This window comes from Dreissena polymorpha, chromosome 13 (assembly GCF_020536995.1).
Source record: "Dreissena polymorpha isolate Duluth1 chromosome 13, UMN_Dpol_1.0, whole genome shotgun sequence".
NCBI classification, from domain to species: domain Eukaryota; kingdom Metazoa; phylum Mollusca; class Bivalvia; order Myida; family Dreissenidae; genus Dreissena; species Dreissena polymorpha.
Window position 1 is genome coordinate 60303256 of NC_068367.1, and position 20640 is coordinate 60323895.

The following is a 20640-nucleotide window of genomic DNA, read 5'->3' on the forward strand; positions in this document are numbered from 1 at the left end:
GGGGATTCTTGGGTGCGATGGTTGGACGGTATTTCAAACATAAATAATAAAAATAAATATTTGTGTTTTTTAACCGTTTCCAAAAAAAAATTGGGGGGGTGGGGGGTGGGGGGGGGGGGTATAGTGTGAGGGTGTGGTGGTCATTTGTGAGATGATCTTAAAAAAAAAAAAAAAAATAGGGGGGGGGGGATTGGGGGATGGTTTGGGTGGAGTCTATTGTGGTATGTCAGGTTAGAGTAGTTTTGTCAAAGTATCAATCAAATCTAATCATAAATAAAGAAGTTATGGCAATTTTAGCAAAATTTAATAATTTGACCTTGAGAGTCAAGGTGATTCAAAGGTCAAGGTAAAATTCAACTTTCCAGGTGCAGTAACCTGATGATAGCATGAAAGTATTTGAAGTTCGAAAGCAATAGCCTTGATAATTAAGAAGTAAAGTGGATCGAAACACAAAATTTAACCATATATTCAAAGTTACTAAGTCAAAAAAGGGCCATAATTCAGTAAAAATGACAACCAGAGTTATGCAACTTGTCCTTTTACTGTACCCTTCTGATAGTTTGCGAGTGTTCCAAGTATGAAAGCAATATCTAAGATACTTTGGGGGTAAAGTGGACCAAAACACAAAACTTAACCAAATTTTCAATTTTCTAAGTATAAAGGGCCCATAATTCCGTCCAAATGCCAGTCAGAGTTACATAACTTTGCCTGCACAGTCCCCTTATGATAGTTAATAAGTGTTGCAAGTATGAAAGCAATAGCTTTGATACTGTAGAAATAAAGTGGACCTAAACACAAAACTTAACCAAATTTTCAATTTTCTAAGTATAAAAAGGGCACATAATTCTGTCCAAATGCCAGTCAGAGTTACATTACTTTGCCTGCACAGTCCCCTTATGATAGTTAGTAAGTGTTGCAAGTATGAAAGCAATAGCTTCGATACTTACGGAATAAAATGGACCTAAACACAAAACTTAACCAAATTTTTCAATTTTCTAAGTATAAAAAGGGCACATAATTCTGTCAAACTGCACGCCAGAGTTATCTTACTTTGCCTGCCCAGTTCCCTCATGATAGTTAGTAAGTGTACCAAGTTTGAATGCAATAGCATTGATACTTTCTGAGAAAAGTGGACCTAAACGCAAAACTTAACCAAAATTTTCAATTTTCTAAGTATAAAAAGGGCACATAATTCTGTCAAAATGCACGCCAGAGTTATCTTACTTTGCCTGCCCAGTCCTCTCATGATAGTAAGTAAGTGTACCAAGTTTGAATGCAATAGCATTGATACTTTCTGAGAAAACAGGACCTAAACGCAAAACTTAACCGGACGCCGACGCCGACGCAGACGCCAACGCCAAGGTGATGACAATAGCTCATAATTTTATTTTTTTAAATAGATGAGCTAAAAAGGAATGTTGAACTTTGTACATTGCTATTTAAATAATCTTTAATTATCAAATGTTGAGCACTCTGCATGAGAAGAGATTTTTAAGGAGGATACCGGAGATTGTCGATGTTCCACGACTGCTATATACCGGCGAAGTTAATTGAACAAGATTAGTTTCAAATTGTTATGCTTTGATCAATTCAATGTCTTATTTTTATTATTATCCTTATTAATCAACAAAACAGTTTAAGTTTTAACCTTTTCATTTTAGCTATTGAAATTAAAGCCTCAGGCTTATTAAAACGCTCTCGAGTCCGTTTCCTTGGCCTAGAACCAGTACTTGGTGTCTTTGGGGGAGATCTAAAGAACACTCCCACAGTGGGGATCGAACCCCTGACCTCCCGGTGGCTAGGCCGACACCATAGCCATTACACCACGGCGACCTCAAGTGATTAGTTTGATTAGTCCAAAACACGAACCACCGGATTAGTTTAAAACTCTCTGTTCGCTTTCAATTAAGAGCAACTGTTTTCATCACAAACTGACAAAGTAATTTTGCCAACTTTAAGCTAAATGCTCTTTAGTTGAACTAACAGATGAAACAGTTTTATCAACCTTTTGGTTTGTATTGTAAATGATAACAAGAACATTTATTAGCTCTTAAGCATACAATCGTACTTGAGCCATATACAAAATAAACAGCAATGGACTGTATAAAAAAGAACAAGGGCTGTTTGTAAAACATGCATGCCCCCCATATGGGCTGTCCGTTGTAGTGGCAGCCATTGTGTGAATACGATTTTTGTCACTGTGACCTTGACCTTTGACCTAGTGACCTGAAAATCAATAGGGGTCATCTGCGGGTCACGATCAATGTACCTATGAAGTGTCATGATCCTAGGCAAAAGCGTTCTTGAGTCATCATCCAAAAATCATTTTACTATTTCTGGTCACCGCGACCTTGACCTTTTACCTTGTGACCTCAAAATCAATAGGGGTCATCTGCAAGTCATGATCAATCTACCTATGAAGTTTCATGATCCTAGGCATATGCGTTCTTGAGTTATCATCCGAAAACCATTTTACTATTTCGGGTCACCATGACCTTGACCTTAGACCTAGTGACCTCAAAATCAATAGGGGTCATCTGCGAGTCATGATCAATCTACCCATGAAGTTTCATGATCCTAGGCGTATGCATTCTAGAGTTATCATCCGGAAACCATTTTAATATTTCGGGTCACCGTGACCTTGACCTTTGACCTAGTGACCTCAAAATCAATAGGGGTCATCTGCAAGTCATGATCAATCTACCCATGAAGTTTCATGATCCTAGGCGTATGCATTCTTGAGTTATCATTCAAAAACCATTTTACTATTTCTGGTCACCGTGACCTTTACCTTTGACCTAGTGACCTCAAAATCAATATGGGTCATCTGTGAGTCATGATCAATGTACCTATGAAGTTTCATGATCCTAGGCCCAAGCGTTCTGAGTTATCGTCTGACAACCACCTGGTGGACGGACCGATCGACCGACCGACAGACCGACATGAGCAAAGCAATATACCCCCTCTTCTTCGAAGGGGGGCATAAAAATTAACTTAATCTGATTCTTTAATTGCAAAATAGACAATATGACCTGCAATGTAAGAGACAACAATGCTTATAGATTAAACTGAGTGTTTATTTTTCTCAACTTGCAATAATGCCTTGTAAACGCTAAAGGCAGGTGACAATTGCTATTGGTGTGAAATTAAATGGGTCCTGGTCGCTTATGGCAGGCTACACTCAGGAGAAATAAACAATGAATTTGGTGGGGTGGGGGGTAGTCTGGGAATCTAGACTGACCGCTCATACCAGGTGACCACAAACTCAGATAGGACAGTAGATAGATATAAGTAAAAGCATCTCTAGATATTGTTCGGAAAAAAATTCATATGACAAAATAATATGCTTAAAAATAAATTGTATACCTACCAATATTAACAATGCTTGACAAAACGCATACATAATCAACTTTAAGTGTGTTTGTTTTTGCAGGTTATGCAGTCATGTGGTACTAATAGCTGACAAGGTGAAAGACCTCAATCAAAAAAGAGACTTCCAACAGTTGTCAGCAACTCTTGATACACAACACCAGCAGTTGATAAAGAAGAAACATGACTTTGAGGAAAATGTGAAATCTCTTGAGAAATCTTACAAGAAAATTCTGGAAGAAATCAATGCTTTACGAAAGACTATAAATGACGCTTTGGATCAACTGGAGAAAAGTACCAAGAAGGCTTTGGACACATTGTTGGTCAATGTGAAGACATCTATCAGAAATGACATTGAAAAGTGCAATAAGTCCTTAAAAAATATATCATGCTTACAAGAAAATTTGCTGACAAGTAAAGACAAAAAAGAAGCACTGAGTTTTATCAAGTACAGAAAATGCCTTGACCAGTCCCTCAAGGTAGAAGCATCTTTAAAAGATATGACAGCAAATAATGAGAGGACACTAACCTTTAATCCTGATAGAACCATCCAACAAACCCTGTCCGTTCTATCTGGATTGGGACAAATACTGAGCACAGTTAAACAATCACAACCCACTAAAAGGACAACACAGAACACATATACCAGACAGAATAGACCTAAAGCATGCAACCAGTCTGACCCTGGAAACCAAACAGCTTCAAGATTAAAGGTAAACACATCCATTCCAGAATCAAGTTCATCTAGACACTATAGCCCTGGAAACCAAAACAGTCATCTGCCCAAGTCAGGCCTGGTATCTGATCCTGTATCAAGCTCATCACACCAGCTGGTCCAGGGACATCAACCAGGTGCAGTAAGCAAACCTGATCAAATCATAAAAGTGAAGAGTAGTAAGAAGTACAGTGTGAAGATTGAGCGTGATCGAAGCAAGTGCTACATAAATGGTATCTGTGAGACAGCTTCTGGAGAACTCCTCCTCACAGACAGGATGAACTGTAGAGTGAAGCTCCTGGATAGGACCTACAAGGTGGTGGCCCACTGTGACTTGCCTGGTAAACCACGGTCCATGTGCAGCATTGACTCCAGTCTGGTGGCTGTTACTGTGCATAACGAGGAGGTCCACTTTATCAGAGTGACCAATGATCAGTTGAAAGAGGAAAGGATACTGAAGCTCCAACATAACTGCAAGGGTATTGCCCATCACCATGGTAACCTGTACATTACAGATGGTGAAGCTCTGTATAACTATACTCTGGATGGAAGACTGGTGAGCAAGATGTATAAGGATAAATCAGGTAAATTTATAGGTAATAATTATAATTAGCATTATTCTAATGTTCCAAACAGTTGGGCCCAGGCTTCTACCGTCATTGAAATTAAGGAGTTATAAGCTTCACATACCAGTAATCTTAGCAACCAATTGTATGTTTTGTAAATAATTAGCTTAACATGTTGAACCTTTGTCTAACATTTAATTTTTTATGCATATTCACAAATTTTTATCACAAGTTAACAATTTTATATTGAAGTTAAACAATGATGTCTTTGATAATTATTCCCAAATTTAAACATGTAACCAATGTATCAAAATAAAGACCTACAATATATGACATTCAGAATACAACTGGTCTCTATATATAGTTGACATTTGATGTTTTTAATTTCAACAGTGTTCTAGTGTTATTTCATGTTCATTAACGTTATTAAGTGTTTTATTACGTAGTATATTGTACACAAAAGCTGGAATTTATTACATGACAGGATCATTAGACTTTCATTTTTTTTATCATTTCCTTTATTTCCATATAATAACAACATCTCACTGTCTTCTATACCACAGAGACCTCCTGTGCAGTGAGTCCAGATGGTGACAGGATATATGTGGCCAACATTTCCAGTAACAAGCTGGTCACACTGTCCAGGGATAGCACAGTGATCTCCAGCCTGACTGTACCTGACCTGAGCGCCTCTATATATGGACGACCTGGCCTACATGTGACAGATTCAGGACAAGTTCTGGTGTGTGGATACTATACACACCCAGTAGTCCAGGTGGACAGAGATGGTAGACAGATACTGGCAGAGGTGGTCACAAAGAATAATGGTGTGAGTCTCCCTTTATCTGTCTACTACAGTAAGCACACACGCTCAATCATTGTAGGAATGTACAGAAATAATGACATCATAGCGTTTAAGGAACAGTGACTGTTGCAGATGGATGATTTATAATCATTTATAATAATTAACACATTCATATATACAGTTCTCATTTTAAAATAGTTGAACTCTTAAATAAAATGTATATCAGACCTGTTGCAATAGGACATATTCAATATTCCCTGTGTAAAAGCCTTACATGCACAAATTTACCATAAAACCAATCTTTATCAACCTGGTATCATTAAACTGAAATATGCTCACATATAATTTGAAAAAATAAATAAATAATTAGTTTCATCGAAACTAGATTTTAAAGTGATTGTACAAACATTTCTGAACCAGTTTATCAATTGTTTTTTTTTTTTGTTTTTTTTTTAGGGGGGGGGGGGGGGCAAATAACTCATTGTTAATAAATATCATCTATTGATATCGTTCATGATGTGCATGATATTCATATGTTTATGAACATTATGTGTGAGTGTGTCAAGCATTGTTCAAATTTATATGCATGTGAGTATAATATCTAACAACAATTATCATTTTCCAAATGACACATCAAAGCAAAACATATGAAACTCCGCCACATTAATGTCAAAATAAAAGGATTTGCAATCAAATAATAGTCTGATCCAAAAGTCTGTTAATCAACATAAAATAATCAGCAACATACATTCTCAATTAACCCTATGCCAGCAGAGATTATTGACCAAACCTTTCTAACAATCCTCGGTAAATACACGAGATAAACATAAGTGAAAGCTTTGTGCATTAAAATTACTCTCTTAACTATTGAGACAGAGCAGAATTTTCTGAACTTCCAAGGTCCTCTCAATGTCCTGCTTGAAATAGCCCCCCTCCCCCCTGCATTTACAGTTCAGTTTCAAGACCTAGTTTTCCAACCATACAAGCTTTATCACATATTATAGTCCCAATATGCCACAGTCCAGGTTCAAAATTAACATCCACAAGAGCAATAACAGTGAAAATATGAAAACAGGAGTTATGTTTGAAACAATTCATGTGTACGTCTTAGTTTTCGAGTTATGGCTCCAGAAAAATTATAAACACAAAAACGGCATGATGTAATAGAATGTCTTATTTAAAAAAGGGGCATAACATTTGTAATTTTTAATGTATGATGATAACTAGAATACCATGATGACCTCTAGGTGCTCACAGACTTCACGTGAGCTATTTTTTTACCAAATTTGAACCAGATTTAAACATGGTCTATATATTGTCACAATGCATGACCTTTTTGACTTTATTAGTTTGTTTAGATGTGTGTTTATAATCAGATAGTTTGTGTGCAGTTTAATAATTTAAGGACAACTATACCTTATTATCAGAAACTTTTTGATTCCTTCATGTAAATATGCAGATTAAAAAATAGTGTTTGTCAATCATTTTGTTGTAATCTTATATTATAGTCTTGCAATTCACAGTTTGTAGGATTAATATTAATTAATCATCCTTTTGTTATACCCATGTTTTGATGTGTGCATAATGCCTTTCAACGTTTATTGAAACTGTTTATAAAAAATTAAAAAAGAAGTAACAAGATGTCAACAAAAAGACTCATATATTAGATATACATAGTTTGAACATTAGGCAGATAGAAACTTGTGGAAATCAGTTACTGAACACTTTTGCAACACTAGGAACTTGTGTAATTATGTGTATATTTTGTAATTAAAATCATAATATTGAAAGTAAATTCAGTGTTTGAATTAATTCCCTTAAAAGAGTATTACAAAGGCCAAGCCAATTTTCCTTTGTGAAAATATTGTAAAGATGCACATCCTAGCCAAGTGTCATCAAGTTTGTTTTTACCTATTTGATCCAGACTAAATTCAGCTTAAATATTACAAAAATAAATAGTATGACCAAGTTTCTTCAATATTGAGTTATACAATTTGCCTCTAGAGAGGTAACAAGGTTTTTCTAAGATTTTACCTTGTCACCTAGTTTATGGTCACATCTGACCCAGATATAGAATGCAGTCACAAAAATGTCACAATAAACACTTGGACCAAGTTTCAGAAAGGTTGAGTCATATATGTGGCCTTTAGATTGGTAAAAATGTTGTTTTTTTTTATTTGACCTTATATACTAGTTTTTTTATTAACATGACTCTGGTTCGGACTCTGTCCTGATATTGTCACTATGACCAAGGTTTATCAAGATCTCTGCCATGCTATTGTGAAGATAAACACTATGACCAGGCTTTATCAAGGTCTCTGCCCTGATATTGTTAAGATAAACACTATGACCAAGGTTAAGCAAGATCTCTGCCATGATATTGTCAAGATAAACGCCATGCCCAAGGTTTATCAAGATATCTGCCTTGATATTGTCAAGATAAACACTATGAACAAGGTTTATCAAGATATCTGCCCATCTATTGTCAAGATAAACACTAGGACCAAGGTTTATTAAGATCTCTGCCCAGATATTGTCAAGATAAACACTATGACCAAGGTTAATCAAGATCTCTGCCCTGATATTGTTAAGGTAAACACTATCACCAAGGTTTATCAAGATATCTGCCATGATATTGTCAAGATAAACACAATGACCAAGGTTTATCAAGATATCTGCCTAGATATTGTCAAGATAAACACTATTACCAAGGTTTATCAAGATATCTGCCTAGATATTGTCAAGATAAACACTATGACCAAGGTTTATCAATATATCTGCCCTGCTATTGTCAAGGTAAACACTATCACCAAGGTTTATCAAGGTCTCTGCCCTGATATTGTCAAGATAAACACTATGATCATGGTTCATTAAGGTCTCTGCTCTGGTATAGTTAAGATAAATACTATGACTAAGTTTAATCAAGATGTCTGCCCTGATATTGTAAAAATAAACACTATGACCAAGGTTTATCAAGGTCTCTGCCCTGATATTGACAAGATAAACACTATGGCCAATGTTTATTAAGATTTCTGCCCAGATATTGTCAAGATAAACACTATGAGCAATGTTTAACAAGGTCTCTGACCTGATATTGTCAAGATAAACACTATGACCAAGGTTTATCAAGGTTTCTGCCCTGATATTGTTAAGATAAACACTATGACCAAGGTTAATTAAGATCTCTGCCCAGATATTGTCAAGATAAACACTATGACCAAGGTTTAGCAAGGGCTATGACCTGATATTGTCAAGATAAACACTATGACCAAGGTTTATCAAGATTTCTGCCCTGATATTGTCAAGACAAACACCATGGCCAAGGTTTATCAAGATTTCTGCCTAGATATTGTCAAGATTAACACTATGAACAAGTTTTATCAAGATATGTGCCCTGATATTGTCAAGGTAAACACTATCACCAAGTTTTATTAAGGTCTCTGCCCTGATATTGTCAAGATAAACACTATGACCAAGGTCAATCTAGGTCTCTGGCCTGATATAGTCAAGATAAATACTATGACCAAGGTTAATCAAGATCTCTGCCCTGATATTGTAAAGATAAACACTATGACCATGGTTTATCAAGGTCTCTTCCCTGATATTGTAAAGATAAACACTATGACCAAGGTTTATCAAGGTCTCTGCCCTGATATTGTTAAGATAAACACTATGACCAAGGTTTATCAAGGTCTCTGCCCTGATATTGTAAAGATAAACACTATGGCCAAGGTTAATTAACATCTCTGCCCAGATATTGTCAATTTAAACAATATGATCATTGTTTATCAAGGTCTCTGACCTGATATTGTCAAGATAAACACTGTGACCAAGGTTTATCAAGATATCTGCCATGATATTGTCAAGATAAACAATATGACCAAGATTTATCAATATTAAGTCATACCGTTAAAACTCAGTCAGACGTCCAGATTTATGTCCTTCAAAAATGTATTTAAAGTAAAATCACGACTCATGAGGTACATGAGGCGTACACGGGAGACACGAAAGGACTGAACTATTATTGTGAACCACCATCATCATTAAACACACAAACTGAAATATCCCACCATCATAGTATTTTGTTTTATGGTCGTTATCATCCTCGGGATGAAGGAACTACAGCAGGTGTTAAAAGCTTGCAATTTAGCCAAAATTACAAGCCAAACTAATACATATCTTGAAAGCTTTATTTTTCAACAGACTGGAACCATTAACAGACTCAGTTGAAACAGCATTCGATCAAACATTTTGATTAAATTTCATGAAGATAGGGAAAATGTGACTTCAGTAGAGTTAACTAGGTTACAAAACAGCTACATAAGGAATACTGCCCCAAACCCTAGCGGCAATGTTTTCAATAGACCGAAACCATTCATTATCTTGACCTAGATACCTGTAGAATAAACGTTTTGAGAGAGTGTCATGATGACTTAATAAATGAATGTGACTTCCAGACTGCTAACAAGGTTTCAATACAGCCACATAAGGCAAACTACCCTGCTTCCCAGTGGCTATGTTTTTCAACGGACTGGAACCTTTTCTATCTTGTCCATGTTATCAAATGTGCTGACCAAGTTCATAACGATTTGACTTAAAATGTGACTTCTAGAGTGCTTAATTTTTTCAACTAAAGGTTTAACTACAGCCATATAAGGAAAAGCAAAGTTTCATAAAGAACGGACAATAATTGTAGCCCTTTAGAGTGTTAAATGGTAAATATTGACAACACACGGCAAACAAAAGGTGATCACAAAAGCTCAACATGAGCATGCTGTGCTCAGGTGAGCTAAAAAGCAAATTGGTTGGTAATTAAAGGGCCATTATTATTATCAAATTAAGGAGAGATATAACAAGAATATGGTCCCTTACCGGTGAAACTCCACCATTTTCAGCAATATTTCTAGTCTATTTGTTGCCATAGCAACCAAAATTCTTGATGTAGAAACAAAATGAAATGACGTGCATAATCTCCATATTGCCATCTATCCATGTTTTAAGTTTCATGAAAAAATATGAAGAACTTTTAAAGTAATCGCAGGATCTACTATTTTCAGCAATATTTCTAGTCTATTTGTTGCCATAGCAACCATAATTCTTGACGTAGGAACAAAATGAAATGGCGTGCATAATCTCCATATTGCCATCTGTCCATGTTTCAAGTTTCATGAAAAAATATGAAGAACTTTTAAAGTTATCGCAGGATCCAGAAAAGTGTGACAGACTCACAGACACACAGAGCGCAAGCCATAAGTCCCCTCCGGTTTCACCGGTAGGGGAAATAACCATTATTTACCTCAATGAAAAAGTTGGTATAGATTGGATGAAGTGCTGTTGGATTTCATTAAAAATTTCCATTAATGTTGTTTTACAATCAATTTCAATGATAGCATGACAACTTCTCAAGTCATAAACTGTAAAAGTTGTATTTGAACTGTTTCTGTTATAGAATAACTTAAGTATGGGCAATATTTATTATGCTGAAAATCAAACCTTGTGTCTCTTTTATGAACTAAAACATGATTCCTATAATAATGATGACAATAAAATACATGTATGCTGGTCTGCTGTTATTGTTTACTAAAACCTAAATTAATTTTTTTTGTTCTTTAAAAAACAATAACCCAAGAATACTTATTTAAATAGAAAACACACCCATGTGCCTGATAAACTGTATAAAAATAAAGATTTACTTGAATGTAAAGCGATTTAAAAATATTTATCAAAATTATTCCTAAAAATCTTACCCCCATAGATGAACCTATTCTGAAGGATTCTTTGATACAATCAGCTTTTCCAAACTCTAGCCATTACCGAATAATCCTGTATATTAAAGACTTTCATTTTTAGAAGAACCTTTATTCAAATGTTGACAATAAAGGAGTTTCAGATAACATAAATAAGCCAGGCTCTTGACAAAATGCATGTGCGCAAAGTGTCTACCCTGATTAGCCTGAGCAGTCCGCACGGGCTTAGCAGGGACAACACTTTCCAATTTATGCCTCAGTCACAAATAATCCGGTTGCGGGCCGATTTGTCCAATCTCCAGGCATCAGGAAGACTGGACACGTTGGAGCCATCCGCCGTCCGATGAGTGACTAAGTTTAAAACCTCAGTCACAAATAGGCACCGATCGCCGTCCGATCAGCGGCCGACGTTTTTTTCCGCTCATCGGGCTGGCGCCGGCCGATGATCCCACGCACATCGGGTCATTTTGTAGCATCGGGCGGAGTCCGGATTCATTTTTTATATCACAGTTTGTTTCACCCGATGTTGAGCGATCGCCGGGCAATACCCGTGCGTTGATCGTCCGATCATGTTTTGATTCCTTCCCGGGCCCGACGTCGGGTAAAATTTACGATGCTACAAATTGGCCCGGTTTCCGTGCGATCATCGGCCGGTCGCCAGCCAGATGAGCGGAAAAATACGTAGGCCGCTGATCGGACGGTGATCGGTGTCTATTTGTGACTGAGGTATTAATGGTATTTTTCCTTTAAAGGAAGAATATTTATAGCAAAAAGTAGTATCTATAGTACAAGTGTCTTATCTGTAACAAATCTTTACGCACTTGGATTAAACCCTGTTTTCGGAGATTGTAGCTTGAACAAAAGATTTCACTACCAAGTCATGTTTTCGGGTGCAACAAATATCACTCTATAAATGAGTTTCGGATAACATTAATAAGAGAGTTAACTTATAACTCACGTTTCTGGCTAAACAACAACCATCTGTACATACCAACAAAAGTGATCCAAGCAGGCCCACATGTCCACACATGGCTGACAGGTGGAGGGCCGTGCGACCTCGCATGTCCTGTATGGAGATGTCAGCCCCGTTGTGCAGCAACGCATCCACGCATTCCTCGTGTCCATTGGCAGCCTGAAAAAACAGACAGTATTGTGTCAAGAAAATTATATTTGATTTAGTACAGGTCTGTTTGCAGCCTCTCAATACAGAAAAAATTGTGCCCAGAAAAACTGTGTTTAATTAAGTACAGCTGCATCAAGGAAGAAAAGACGTCTGCTCCCATGTGAAGTAACTTGTCCATGTATTCTCGTGTAAGTTTGCAGCCTGCCAAAACAGAAACAATCATGTCATGAAAACTTGTTTATGTACAGTTTTGGGGATGTTTTAAGGAACAACAGTAGTTTTTATCTAGGTTTTACTCTGTATAACACCAACTAAAAGTGGTCTGAGACAGTATTAGAACAAACTAAAGTTTTTACTAAAAACATATTTTAAACAAGAGTTTGCCAAGCAATATGGTCCCCTACCAATTAAACTCCACCATTGTCAGTATGTTTTTTTTTTTTTTTATTTGTTGCCATTGCAACCAGAATTTTTGATGTAGGAACAAAATGAAATGACATGCATAATCTCCATATTGCCATCTATCAATGTTTCAAGTTTCATGAAAAAATAAGAACTTTGAAAATTATTGCAGGATCTAAAATGTTCAATTTATTTTACCATATAAGTCAATATAAATCATATGCTTGGGAAAGCTTAATTTTGATCCTAGGTGGATGATTTGAAGAAAACTTTAATAAACTAGAGCTTTGTCACAGACGTGACGTATACCCCCACGTGCCGCATTGACACAGACTATTTTGCATGCTGTCTTCACAAAACAAGAGAATCGGCGATTTTTAAGAATTATTATGCCATTTTTGACCTTTGAACTCAAAGTGTGACCTTGACCTTGGAGATATCAACATAAATCTTTTGTGCGACACACTGTCCAATGATAGTGAACAAATAATTTCAAAATCTCACAATGAACAACATTGTTATGGCCCAGACAAGCTCATTTATGGCCTATTTTTACCTTTGAACTCAGTGTGACCTTGACCTTGAAGATATCGACGTAATTCTTTCACACGACACACTGTCCAATGATGGTGAACAAATGTGCCAAATGATTTTAAAATCTCAAAATGAACGACATAGTTATATCCTGGACAAGCTCATGTATGGCCAATTTTTACCTTTGAACTCAAAGTGTGACCTTGACCTTGGAGATATCAACGTGATTCTTTCGCCTGACACACCGTCCGATGATGGTGAACAAATGAGCCAAATAATTTTAAAATCTCACAATGAACAACATATATATGGCCCGGACAAGCTTTCGGGACAGACCGACAGACCGACCGACAGACAGACAGACAGACAGACAAAGTGACTCCTATATAAACCCATTACCAATGGTAATGGGGGTATAATAAAAAGGATACTATGCTATGGACCAAATATTGTACCCGTAGCCCTTGTGGTTTCTGAGAATATTTTTTAAGTTAATTGACACTTACCATACCAATCTTTATAAATAATTTTACCCATTTGGCATGGGATGTTTTGACGCCAGGGGCTTGATTTTAACAAACTTAGCAAAGACCGTAAATACCCAGTACAGAGTAAAAAAACTCTAGGCACTGTGGTTTAAGAGATTTTAAGAGTTTTCACTACATACATATATGGAAAACAAGTAACCCCTAGGGCGTTGCACATTTTGACCCCAGGGGTAAAATTTGAACAAACAGTGGAGAGGACAACCATAAGATGTTGAATACCAAATATCAAACCCTTGATCATATTGGTTTCAGAGATTTATACAGATATTTAATAAACAAGTCAATAAAAATATTGTGACCCCAGGAACTGGCCAGGATTGACCCAATCGGAATGATTTTAACAAATAACTACGGTAGAGGACCACCATACAATGTTATATGCCAAATACCAAACTGTTCTGCCATGAGATCTCATAAAGATTTGATTTTAAGTTTCAATAACCATAAATTTGCGGCCATAAGTCGACCTAAAAACGCTCCCAAAATTGACTTTAAAAGTCAACTCAACTTATGGATGAGGTACATTAAATAAAAACAAGAGTTCCGCGGTCGGAGATGACCGCATTGAAGCCGGATTTTTGATTTAAATGACAGGAAAGTACCTTTCGTGTTTTTGTCAATGCAATACTTAAATTACTGAAATATTGTTCAAAGGTCAAAATGAAATGTAAGTACTTTTCAAGGCATGAGCAAACCTTGTGTTATGTTTTGAATGCATGCATATACATGAACAACAATAACATTTAAGGTCACAAATATGAACTTGAATTGACAATTAGGAAAGTTTGATCTCAATTTTTTTATTAGCAAATTAGTAACATATTGTTTGAAGTTTCCATCAATTTCATTATCAAATGTAAGAAAATAAACTTAGATGAAATAATACTATTTATTGTTTTGCTTTCACATACCTACACAGAAATCCAGACAGCCTTATGATCACTCCAAAAGGTTTCTATCACACCAGTTCTAGCAGTGACCTTGACCTTAGAATGAATGACCTTGAAATGACCAGTGGTCATCTAAGTGTGCTTGCAAACCTTCATGTCAAGTTTGAAGACTCTATGTCCAAGCATACCAAAGTTATAACAATTTTAACATTTTAACATTTAAGGTCACAGTGACCTTGACCTTCAAATGAATGACATTGAAATGACCAGTGGTCATCTTCTAGTACTGGCCAATCTTTATTTCAAGTTTGAAGACTCTAGGTACAAGCATACCAAAGTTATAACATGAAATAAGAACTTTAACATTTTTACATTCAAGGTCACAGTGACCTTGACCTTCAAATGAATGACCTTGAAATGTCCAGTGGTTACTTACTAGTTCTGGCCAACCTTCATGTCAAGTTTCAAGACTCTAGGTCCAAGCATACCAAAGTTATAACAACTTTAACATTTTTACATTCAAGGTCACAGTGACCTTGACCTTCAAATGAATGACCTTGAAATGTCCAGTGGTTACTTACTAGTTCTGGCCAACCTTCATGTCAAGTTTCAAGACTCTAGGTCCAAGCATACCAAAGTTATAACAACTTTAACATTTTTATATTGAAGGTCACAGTGACCTTCACCTTCAAATGAATGACCTTGAAATGACCAGTGGTCATCTGTTAATCCTGGCCAACCTTCATGTCAAGTTTGAAGACTCTAGGTCCAAGCATACCAAAGTTATACCATGAAATAAGAACTTTAACATTTTTACATTCAAGGTCACAGTGACCTTGACCTTCAAATGAATGACCTTGAAATGACCAGTGGTTACTAACTAGTTATGACCAACCTTCATGTCAAGTTTCAAGACTCTAGGTCCAAGCATACCAAAGTTATAACAACTTTAACATTTTTTATATTGAAGGTCACAGTGAGCTTGACCTTCAAATGAATGACCTTGAAATGACCAGTGGTCATCTGTTAATCCTGGCCAACCTTCATGTCAAGTTTGAAGACTCTAGGTCCAAGCATACCAAAGTTATACCATGAAATAAGAACTTTAACATTTTCGAGCACGCCGCCCGCCCGTTATCCATTAATGATATGCACACCGGTTCTGCTACAAACTACTTCTGACCAATCAAAAATAAGTACTCGATCATTGGATACGCCTTTAACCAATCGCTATTGTTCAACTTCACATGGTATATTTTTTTATTGGATGAAGGTGTGGTTTCGTTTAGTTATTCACAACTGTCCCACAATTAATGCATAATCATTTCGTAAATAAATAGATCTTATCTGAGTGAAGATTTCATTCATTGTTTGATTATAATAATTTTACGCACTCACCCTCCATTATTAAAAAGTGTAATTGGACATATTAAATACACAATTACTTTCGATTATCTGCTAAGTATTATTAGATGAGACGTTTTTCCACAATGCAGAAAATATTCCTCGGGTATCTCGTGATTTACGAATATGTAACAGTCGAATAGCGAGCGATGCGAGTGTTGGTAAATTCACATGTTTCACGGATAATGGCAAAAGTGTTGTTGATTATTTGAGAGCAAGTTACAATTATTTTGACCATATAATGAATTTCTGCGTTCAAGATTTTACCGAATTTTCACACCAATAGCACTAACATTTGAATACAAAAATATTTGCTCATAATATAAACGCTGAAAGTTATTACGTTAAATGGGATGTTGAATGTTTCGTTTTAAATATATTGTTATTATTAAAATCCCAAAAAATGTTAACTGCTGGTACAAAAGCCCTCAGAACCATGACTAAAACGTCACTTAAACATGTCCGAGATATTGAGGAAATTTACCCCCGACTTATGGCAGAGTCAAGGCAAAACAAGATGTGTTTGTGAAACACAATGTCCCCCTATATGACGTTTGACCTTGAAGGATGACCTTGACCCTTCACCACTCAAAATGTGCAGCTCCTTGAGATACACACGCATTTCAAATATAAAATTGCTAGCTTCAATACTGCAGAAGTGACATTACATGAGCAATTTTTGACCCATATATTTGACCTTGAAGGATAACCTTGACCTTTCACCACTCGAAATGTGCAGCGCCATGAGATACACATGGATGCCAAATATCAAGTTGCTATATTCAATATTGCAAAAGTATTCATAAAATAAGCGATTTGGGCCACATATATTTGACCTCTGACCTTGACCTTTCACCACTCAAAATGTGCAGCTCCAAGAGATACACATGCATGCCAAATATCAAGTTGCTATCTTCAATATTGCAAAAGTATTCATAAAATAAGCGATTTGGGCCACATATATTTGACCTCTGACCTTGACCTTTCACCACTCAAAATGTGCAGCTCCATGAGATACACATGCATGCCAAATATCAAGTTGCTATCTTCAATATTGCAAAAGTATTCATAAAATAAGCGATTTGGGCCACATATATTTGACCTCTGACCTTGAAGGACGACCTTGACCTTGACTTTTCACCACTCAAAATGTGCAGCTCCATGAGATACACATGCATGCCAAATATGAAGTTGCTATCTTCAATATTGCAAAAATAATCATAACATGAGCGATTTTGGCCACATATATTTGACCTCTGACCTTGAAGTATGACCTTGACCTTTCACCACTCAAAATGTGCAGCTTCATGAGATACACATGCATGCCAAATATGAAGTTGCTATCTTCAATATAGCAAAAGTTATTGCAAAATGTTAAAGTTGGCGCAAACAAACCAACAGACCAACAGACAGGGCAAAAACAATATGTCCCCCACTACTATAGTGGGGGACATAAAAACAAGTTTTTCTAGCCACATTATACCCCTCAACTTATGGCCGAGGTAGACTTATGGCCGCGAATGTACGGTATATACATATAAGGAAAACAAGTCACCACCTGGAAGGGGCCAATTTTGAGCCTATAGGGGTATAATCTGTAGAAACTTTGTAGAGGACGACCATACAATGTTACACACTAACTAGTCAATGACCATTGCAGCCTAATATATGATTTTCAAAGTTATTTATTATTCAAGTTATTATTCTAATTACTTAACCCTGGTGTGTGTCAAGTTTTGACCCCATGGGCATGATTTGAACAAACTTAGCGGGGAACCTCTAGAGGATTGTACACACCAAATTATAAACTTTTGACCCTTTTGGTATCACAAAAGACAACATTGAAGTGCCCTTTTTTTAAATGTTTTTTTTTATATTTGAGCTCCTACATATACAATCCCACTGGAATTCCTGTGAAGTTTGATAACAATGCCCAACAGTAAAGGAGAAAAAGTTGTTAAAAATAGTTATTGGACGTGTGTTACAACACTATCTGAAGCACAATCTACATGTTATATTAAAATCTTCAATGAAGTTTCTGAGGGAGGGTCATTAGAAGAAAAAGATAACGCACACATTCAAGAAAGTACTGACCGATGACAAACAACATGGTATCCTTAAAGTTCCCCATGAGCACTATAGGCTCATGTGAGCTGTTCATTTTCCACCTAACAAGTTTCAGCTCATTCTTTCAACTCTCAATATAAGATGTGTGTGAATTTAACTCAATTTTAATTGTATTCTACATGTACATTTTGTATGAAAACTTGTTTAGTTTCCTGAAGTTTAACTCTTGCAATGAATAAAAAAACAACATGTACATCTGTAGACAAATCGATTATTGATAAAACTTATCCAATTCAACAGCATACATAAAGTGTTCTTTAAACATTTTGAACAATATCATTGTGTACATAGTTTAATGTGTTAGCAAATAAACGCAGTGATAAGAGTTTTTATTACAACGAAAGTAGAACAAGATACGCAGTCACATAACCGGATATCACCGGTTACAAAATTTGCATTTCAATGACAATGTTTAACCCTTTCCCTGATAGACCTCTTATCTGATCTGCCACTCCAGGCCAATACCAGTCCTGCTGTTCTGATAACAGTGAATCCATATACAGCTGATAACCTGACTACACCATCTCAATAGGGTTAGGCCAGAATTTTTTAATAAAATGATTTTCGGACCCGCCGACTCCAATTTTTGACGAAACCAAAAAAAAAAAAAAATCTTTTTTTTTTCGGTTGCCAAAAGGTGGCTTTTAAACACGAAACGCTTGCAGGGTTTTAGAAAAAGTTCAAATAAGTTATAAATCATCATAATAAACCCAGTTTTAATTACCCACATTAATACGCGAACCTCCATCATCGTGTACATGTGCTGGAATTTACCAACAGCTACGCCATCATTGTTTGGGCAAGAAGTTGATGAACCCTACAACGCTTTCATCAGCAAAGTCTGCTAATTTCCCAATAATTATGCAACCGTCAAATAAAATCCTGAATGCAACCCATTTGTAAGTAAATATTTTATTATTTCTTTACAATTTTATCAAATTGATAGTATTAAAATGACTAAAAAATATTATGAAAGCAATAAGAAAAGAACGATTTTAATTTAACAGGTGCTCGAAATGCGAAACCCATTTACGCCTATCAACTTTAAACATTCCATATTTTACGCACAAATACGGTCATATTTTAGAGAATAAAATTTTATGTGTTGTTTAATGTAGTTGTAGTGATGAATTTGTGCATATAATATGTGTTTTTTCGTTATTTTCAATGGGTACGAAACTTTGGTTTTGTTCCAAACTGGTTCGTACCAAAAGTTCAAAAATCACAAAATCAATAGTTTCTAAAACGATTTCAAACCATGAATGTCCAAATAAAATAGTCAATTTTATGGGGGTTATTATCGGATAAACAGCTCCTTTATGACATTGAACTATCAATTATGTTATCCTGGGATAAACTGTCACAAAGATCAATAATTATAACGATTATTAGGGACGCTATTTCTTTAATCAATACCATGACAAAAACACATGTTAACTTGTTTCAACAGGTATTTGTGTTTAACAGTTCCATTATTAAAATGTTCTGGGAACGATATATTTTAATTAAGATACCAACTATTTCTGAAATCAAAAGTAGGTCCTTCACTCGATGTACTAGATTTCGGATATGTTAAAATTCGGACATATATAAAGATAGTGACATTTATGTGTTGATTTGTTGTATATAGTTTGTACAAATATGTTTTGTGTTATTTCAGACAACAAGAATGGATGGTGGAAATTATCCTGGGTCTTTCTGTTAAGAAATAGATGTGAAAAAATATTCATTTAATTGAACCTGGAAATCAACCACCCCAACTATAACAGAAAACCTTTTAACAAAAGTTGTTGGTTTAGAATTTGTGAAATTTGATAATAAACAGAAGTTGATGTATATCATGTCCAAATGACCAAATGTATAAACTGTTCAACAATTTGAATTGAGATGCTTTATTTTTTCTGATCTGGTTTATCAAGTGGAAAAAATGTTATTTATATAACAAGATGTGTTTGTGAAACACAATGTCCCCCTATATGATGTTTGACCTTGTAGGATGACCTTGACCTTGACCCTTCACCACTCAAAATGTGCAGCTCCATGAGATACACATGCATTTCAAATATAAAATTGCTAGCTTCAATATTGCAGAAGTGACATTACATGAGCAATTTTGACCCATATATTTGACCTTGAAGGATGACATTGACCTTGACCTTTCACCACTAAAAATGTGCAGCTCCATGAGATACACATGCATGCCAAATATCAAGTTGCTATCTTCAATATTGCAAAAGTATTCATAAAATTAGCGATTTGGGCCACATATATTTGACCTCTGACCTTGAAGGATGACCTTGACCTTTCACCACTCAAAATGTGCAGCTCCGTGAGATACACATGCATGCCAAATATCAAGTTGCTATCTTCAATATTGCAAAAGAACTCATAAAATGAGCGATTTTGGCCA

The 20640-nt window shown here is 35.9% G+C and overlaps 2 protein-coding genes across 8 annotated transcripts in view; one reads left to right on the top strand and one right to left on the bottom strand.

Moving 5' to 3' along the window:
* LOC127855999 (E3 ubiquitin-protein ligase TRIM33-like) overlaps nucleotides 1–7250 on the top strand; it is a 193066-nt gene extending 185816 nt beyond the window's left edge. For 3 of the 7 annotated variants that reach the window (XM_052391941.1, XM_052391935.1, XM_052391936.1), the window contains 2 exons: nucleotides 4083–4668; nucleotides 5214–7250. In XM_052391941.1, the coding sequence (XP_052247901.1) occupies nucleotides 4083–4668; nucleotides 5214–5578 (951 nt within the window). In that variant the 3' untranslated portion in view covers nucleotides 5579–7250. Of the gene's footprint in view, nucleotides 1–3433; nucleotides 4669–5213 lie in introns of all 7 variants that reach the window. The other 4 variants (XM_052391938.1, XM_052391937.1, XM_052391940.1 and 1 more) reach the window with 2 other exon arrangements.
* The window catches only part of LOC127855998 (serine/threonine-protein phosphatase 6 regulatory ankyrin repeat subunit A-like), a 282105-nt gene that overhangs the window by 216749 nt on the left and 44716 nt on the right, over nucleotides 1–20640 (bottom strand). The window contains exon 18 of the mRNA XM_052391934.1: nucleotides 12194–12334. Coding sequence (XP_052247894.1) covers nucleotides 12194–12334 — 141 coding nt within the window. The remainder of the gene's footprint in view (nucleotides 1–12193; nucleotides 12335–20640) is intronic.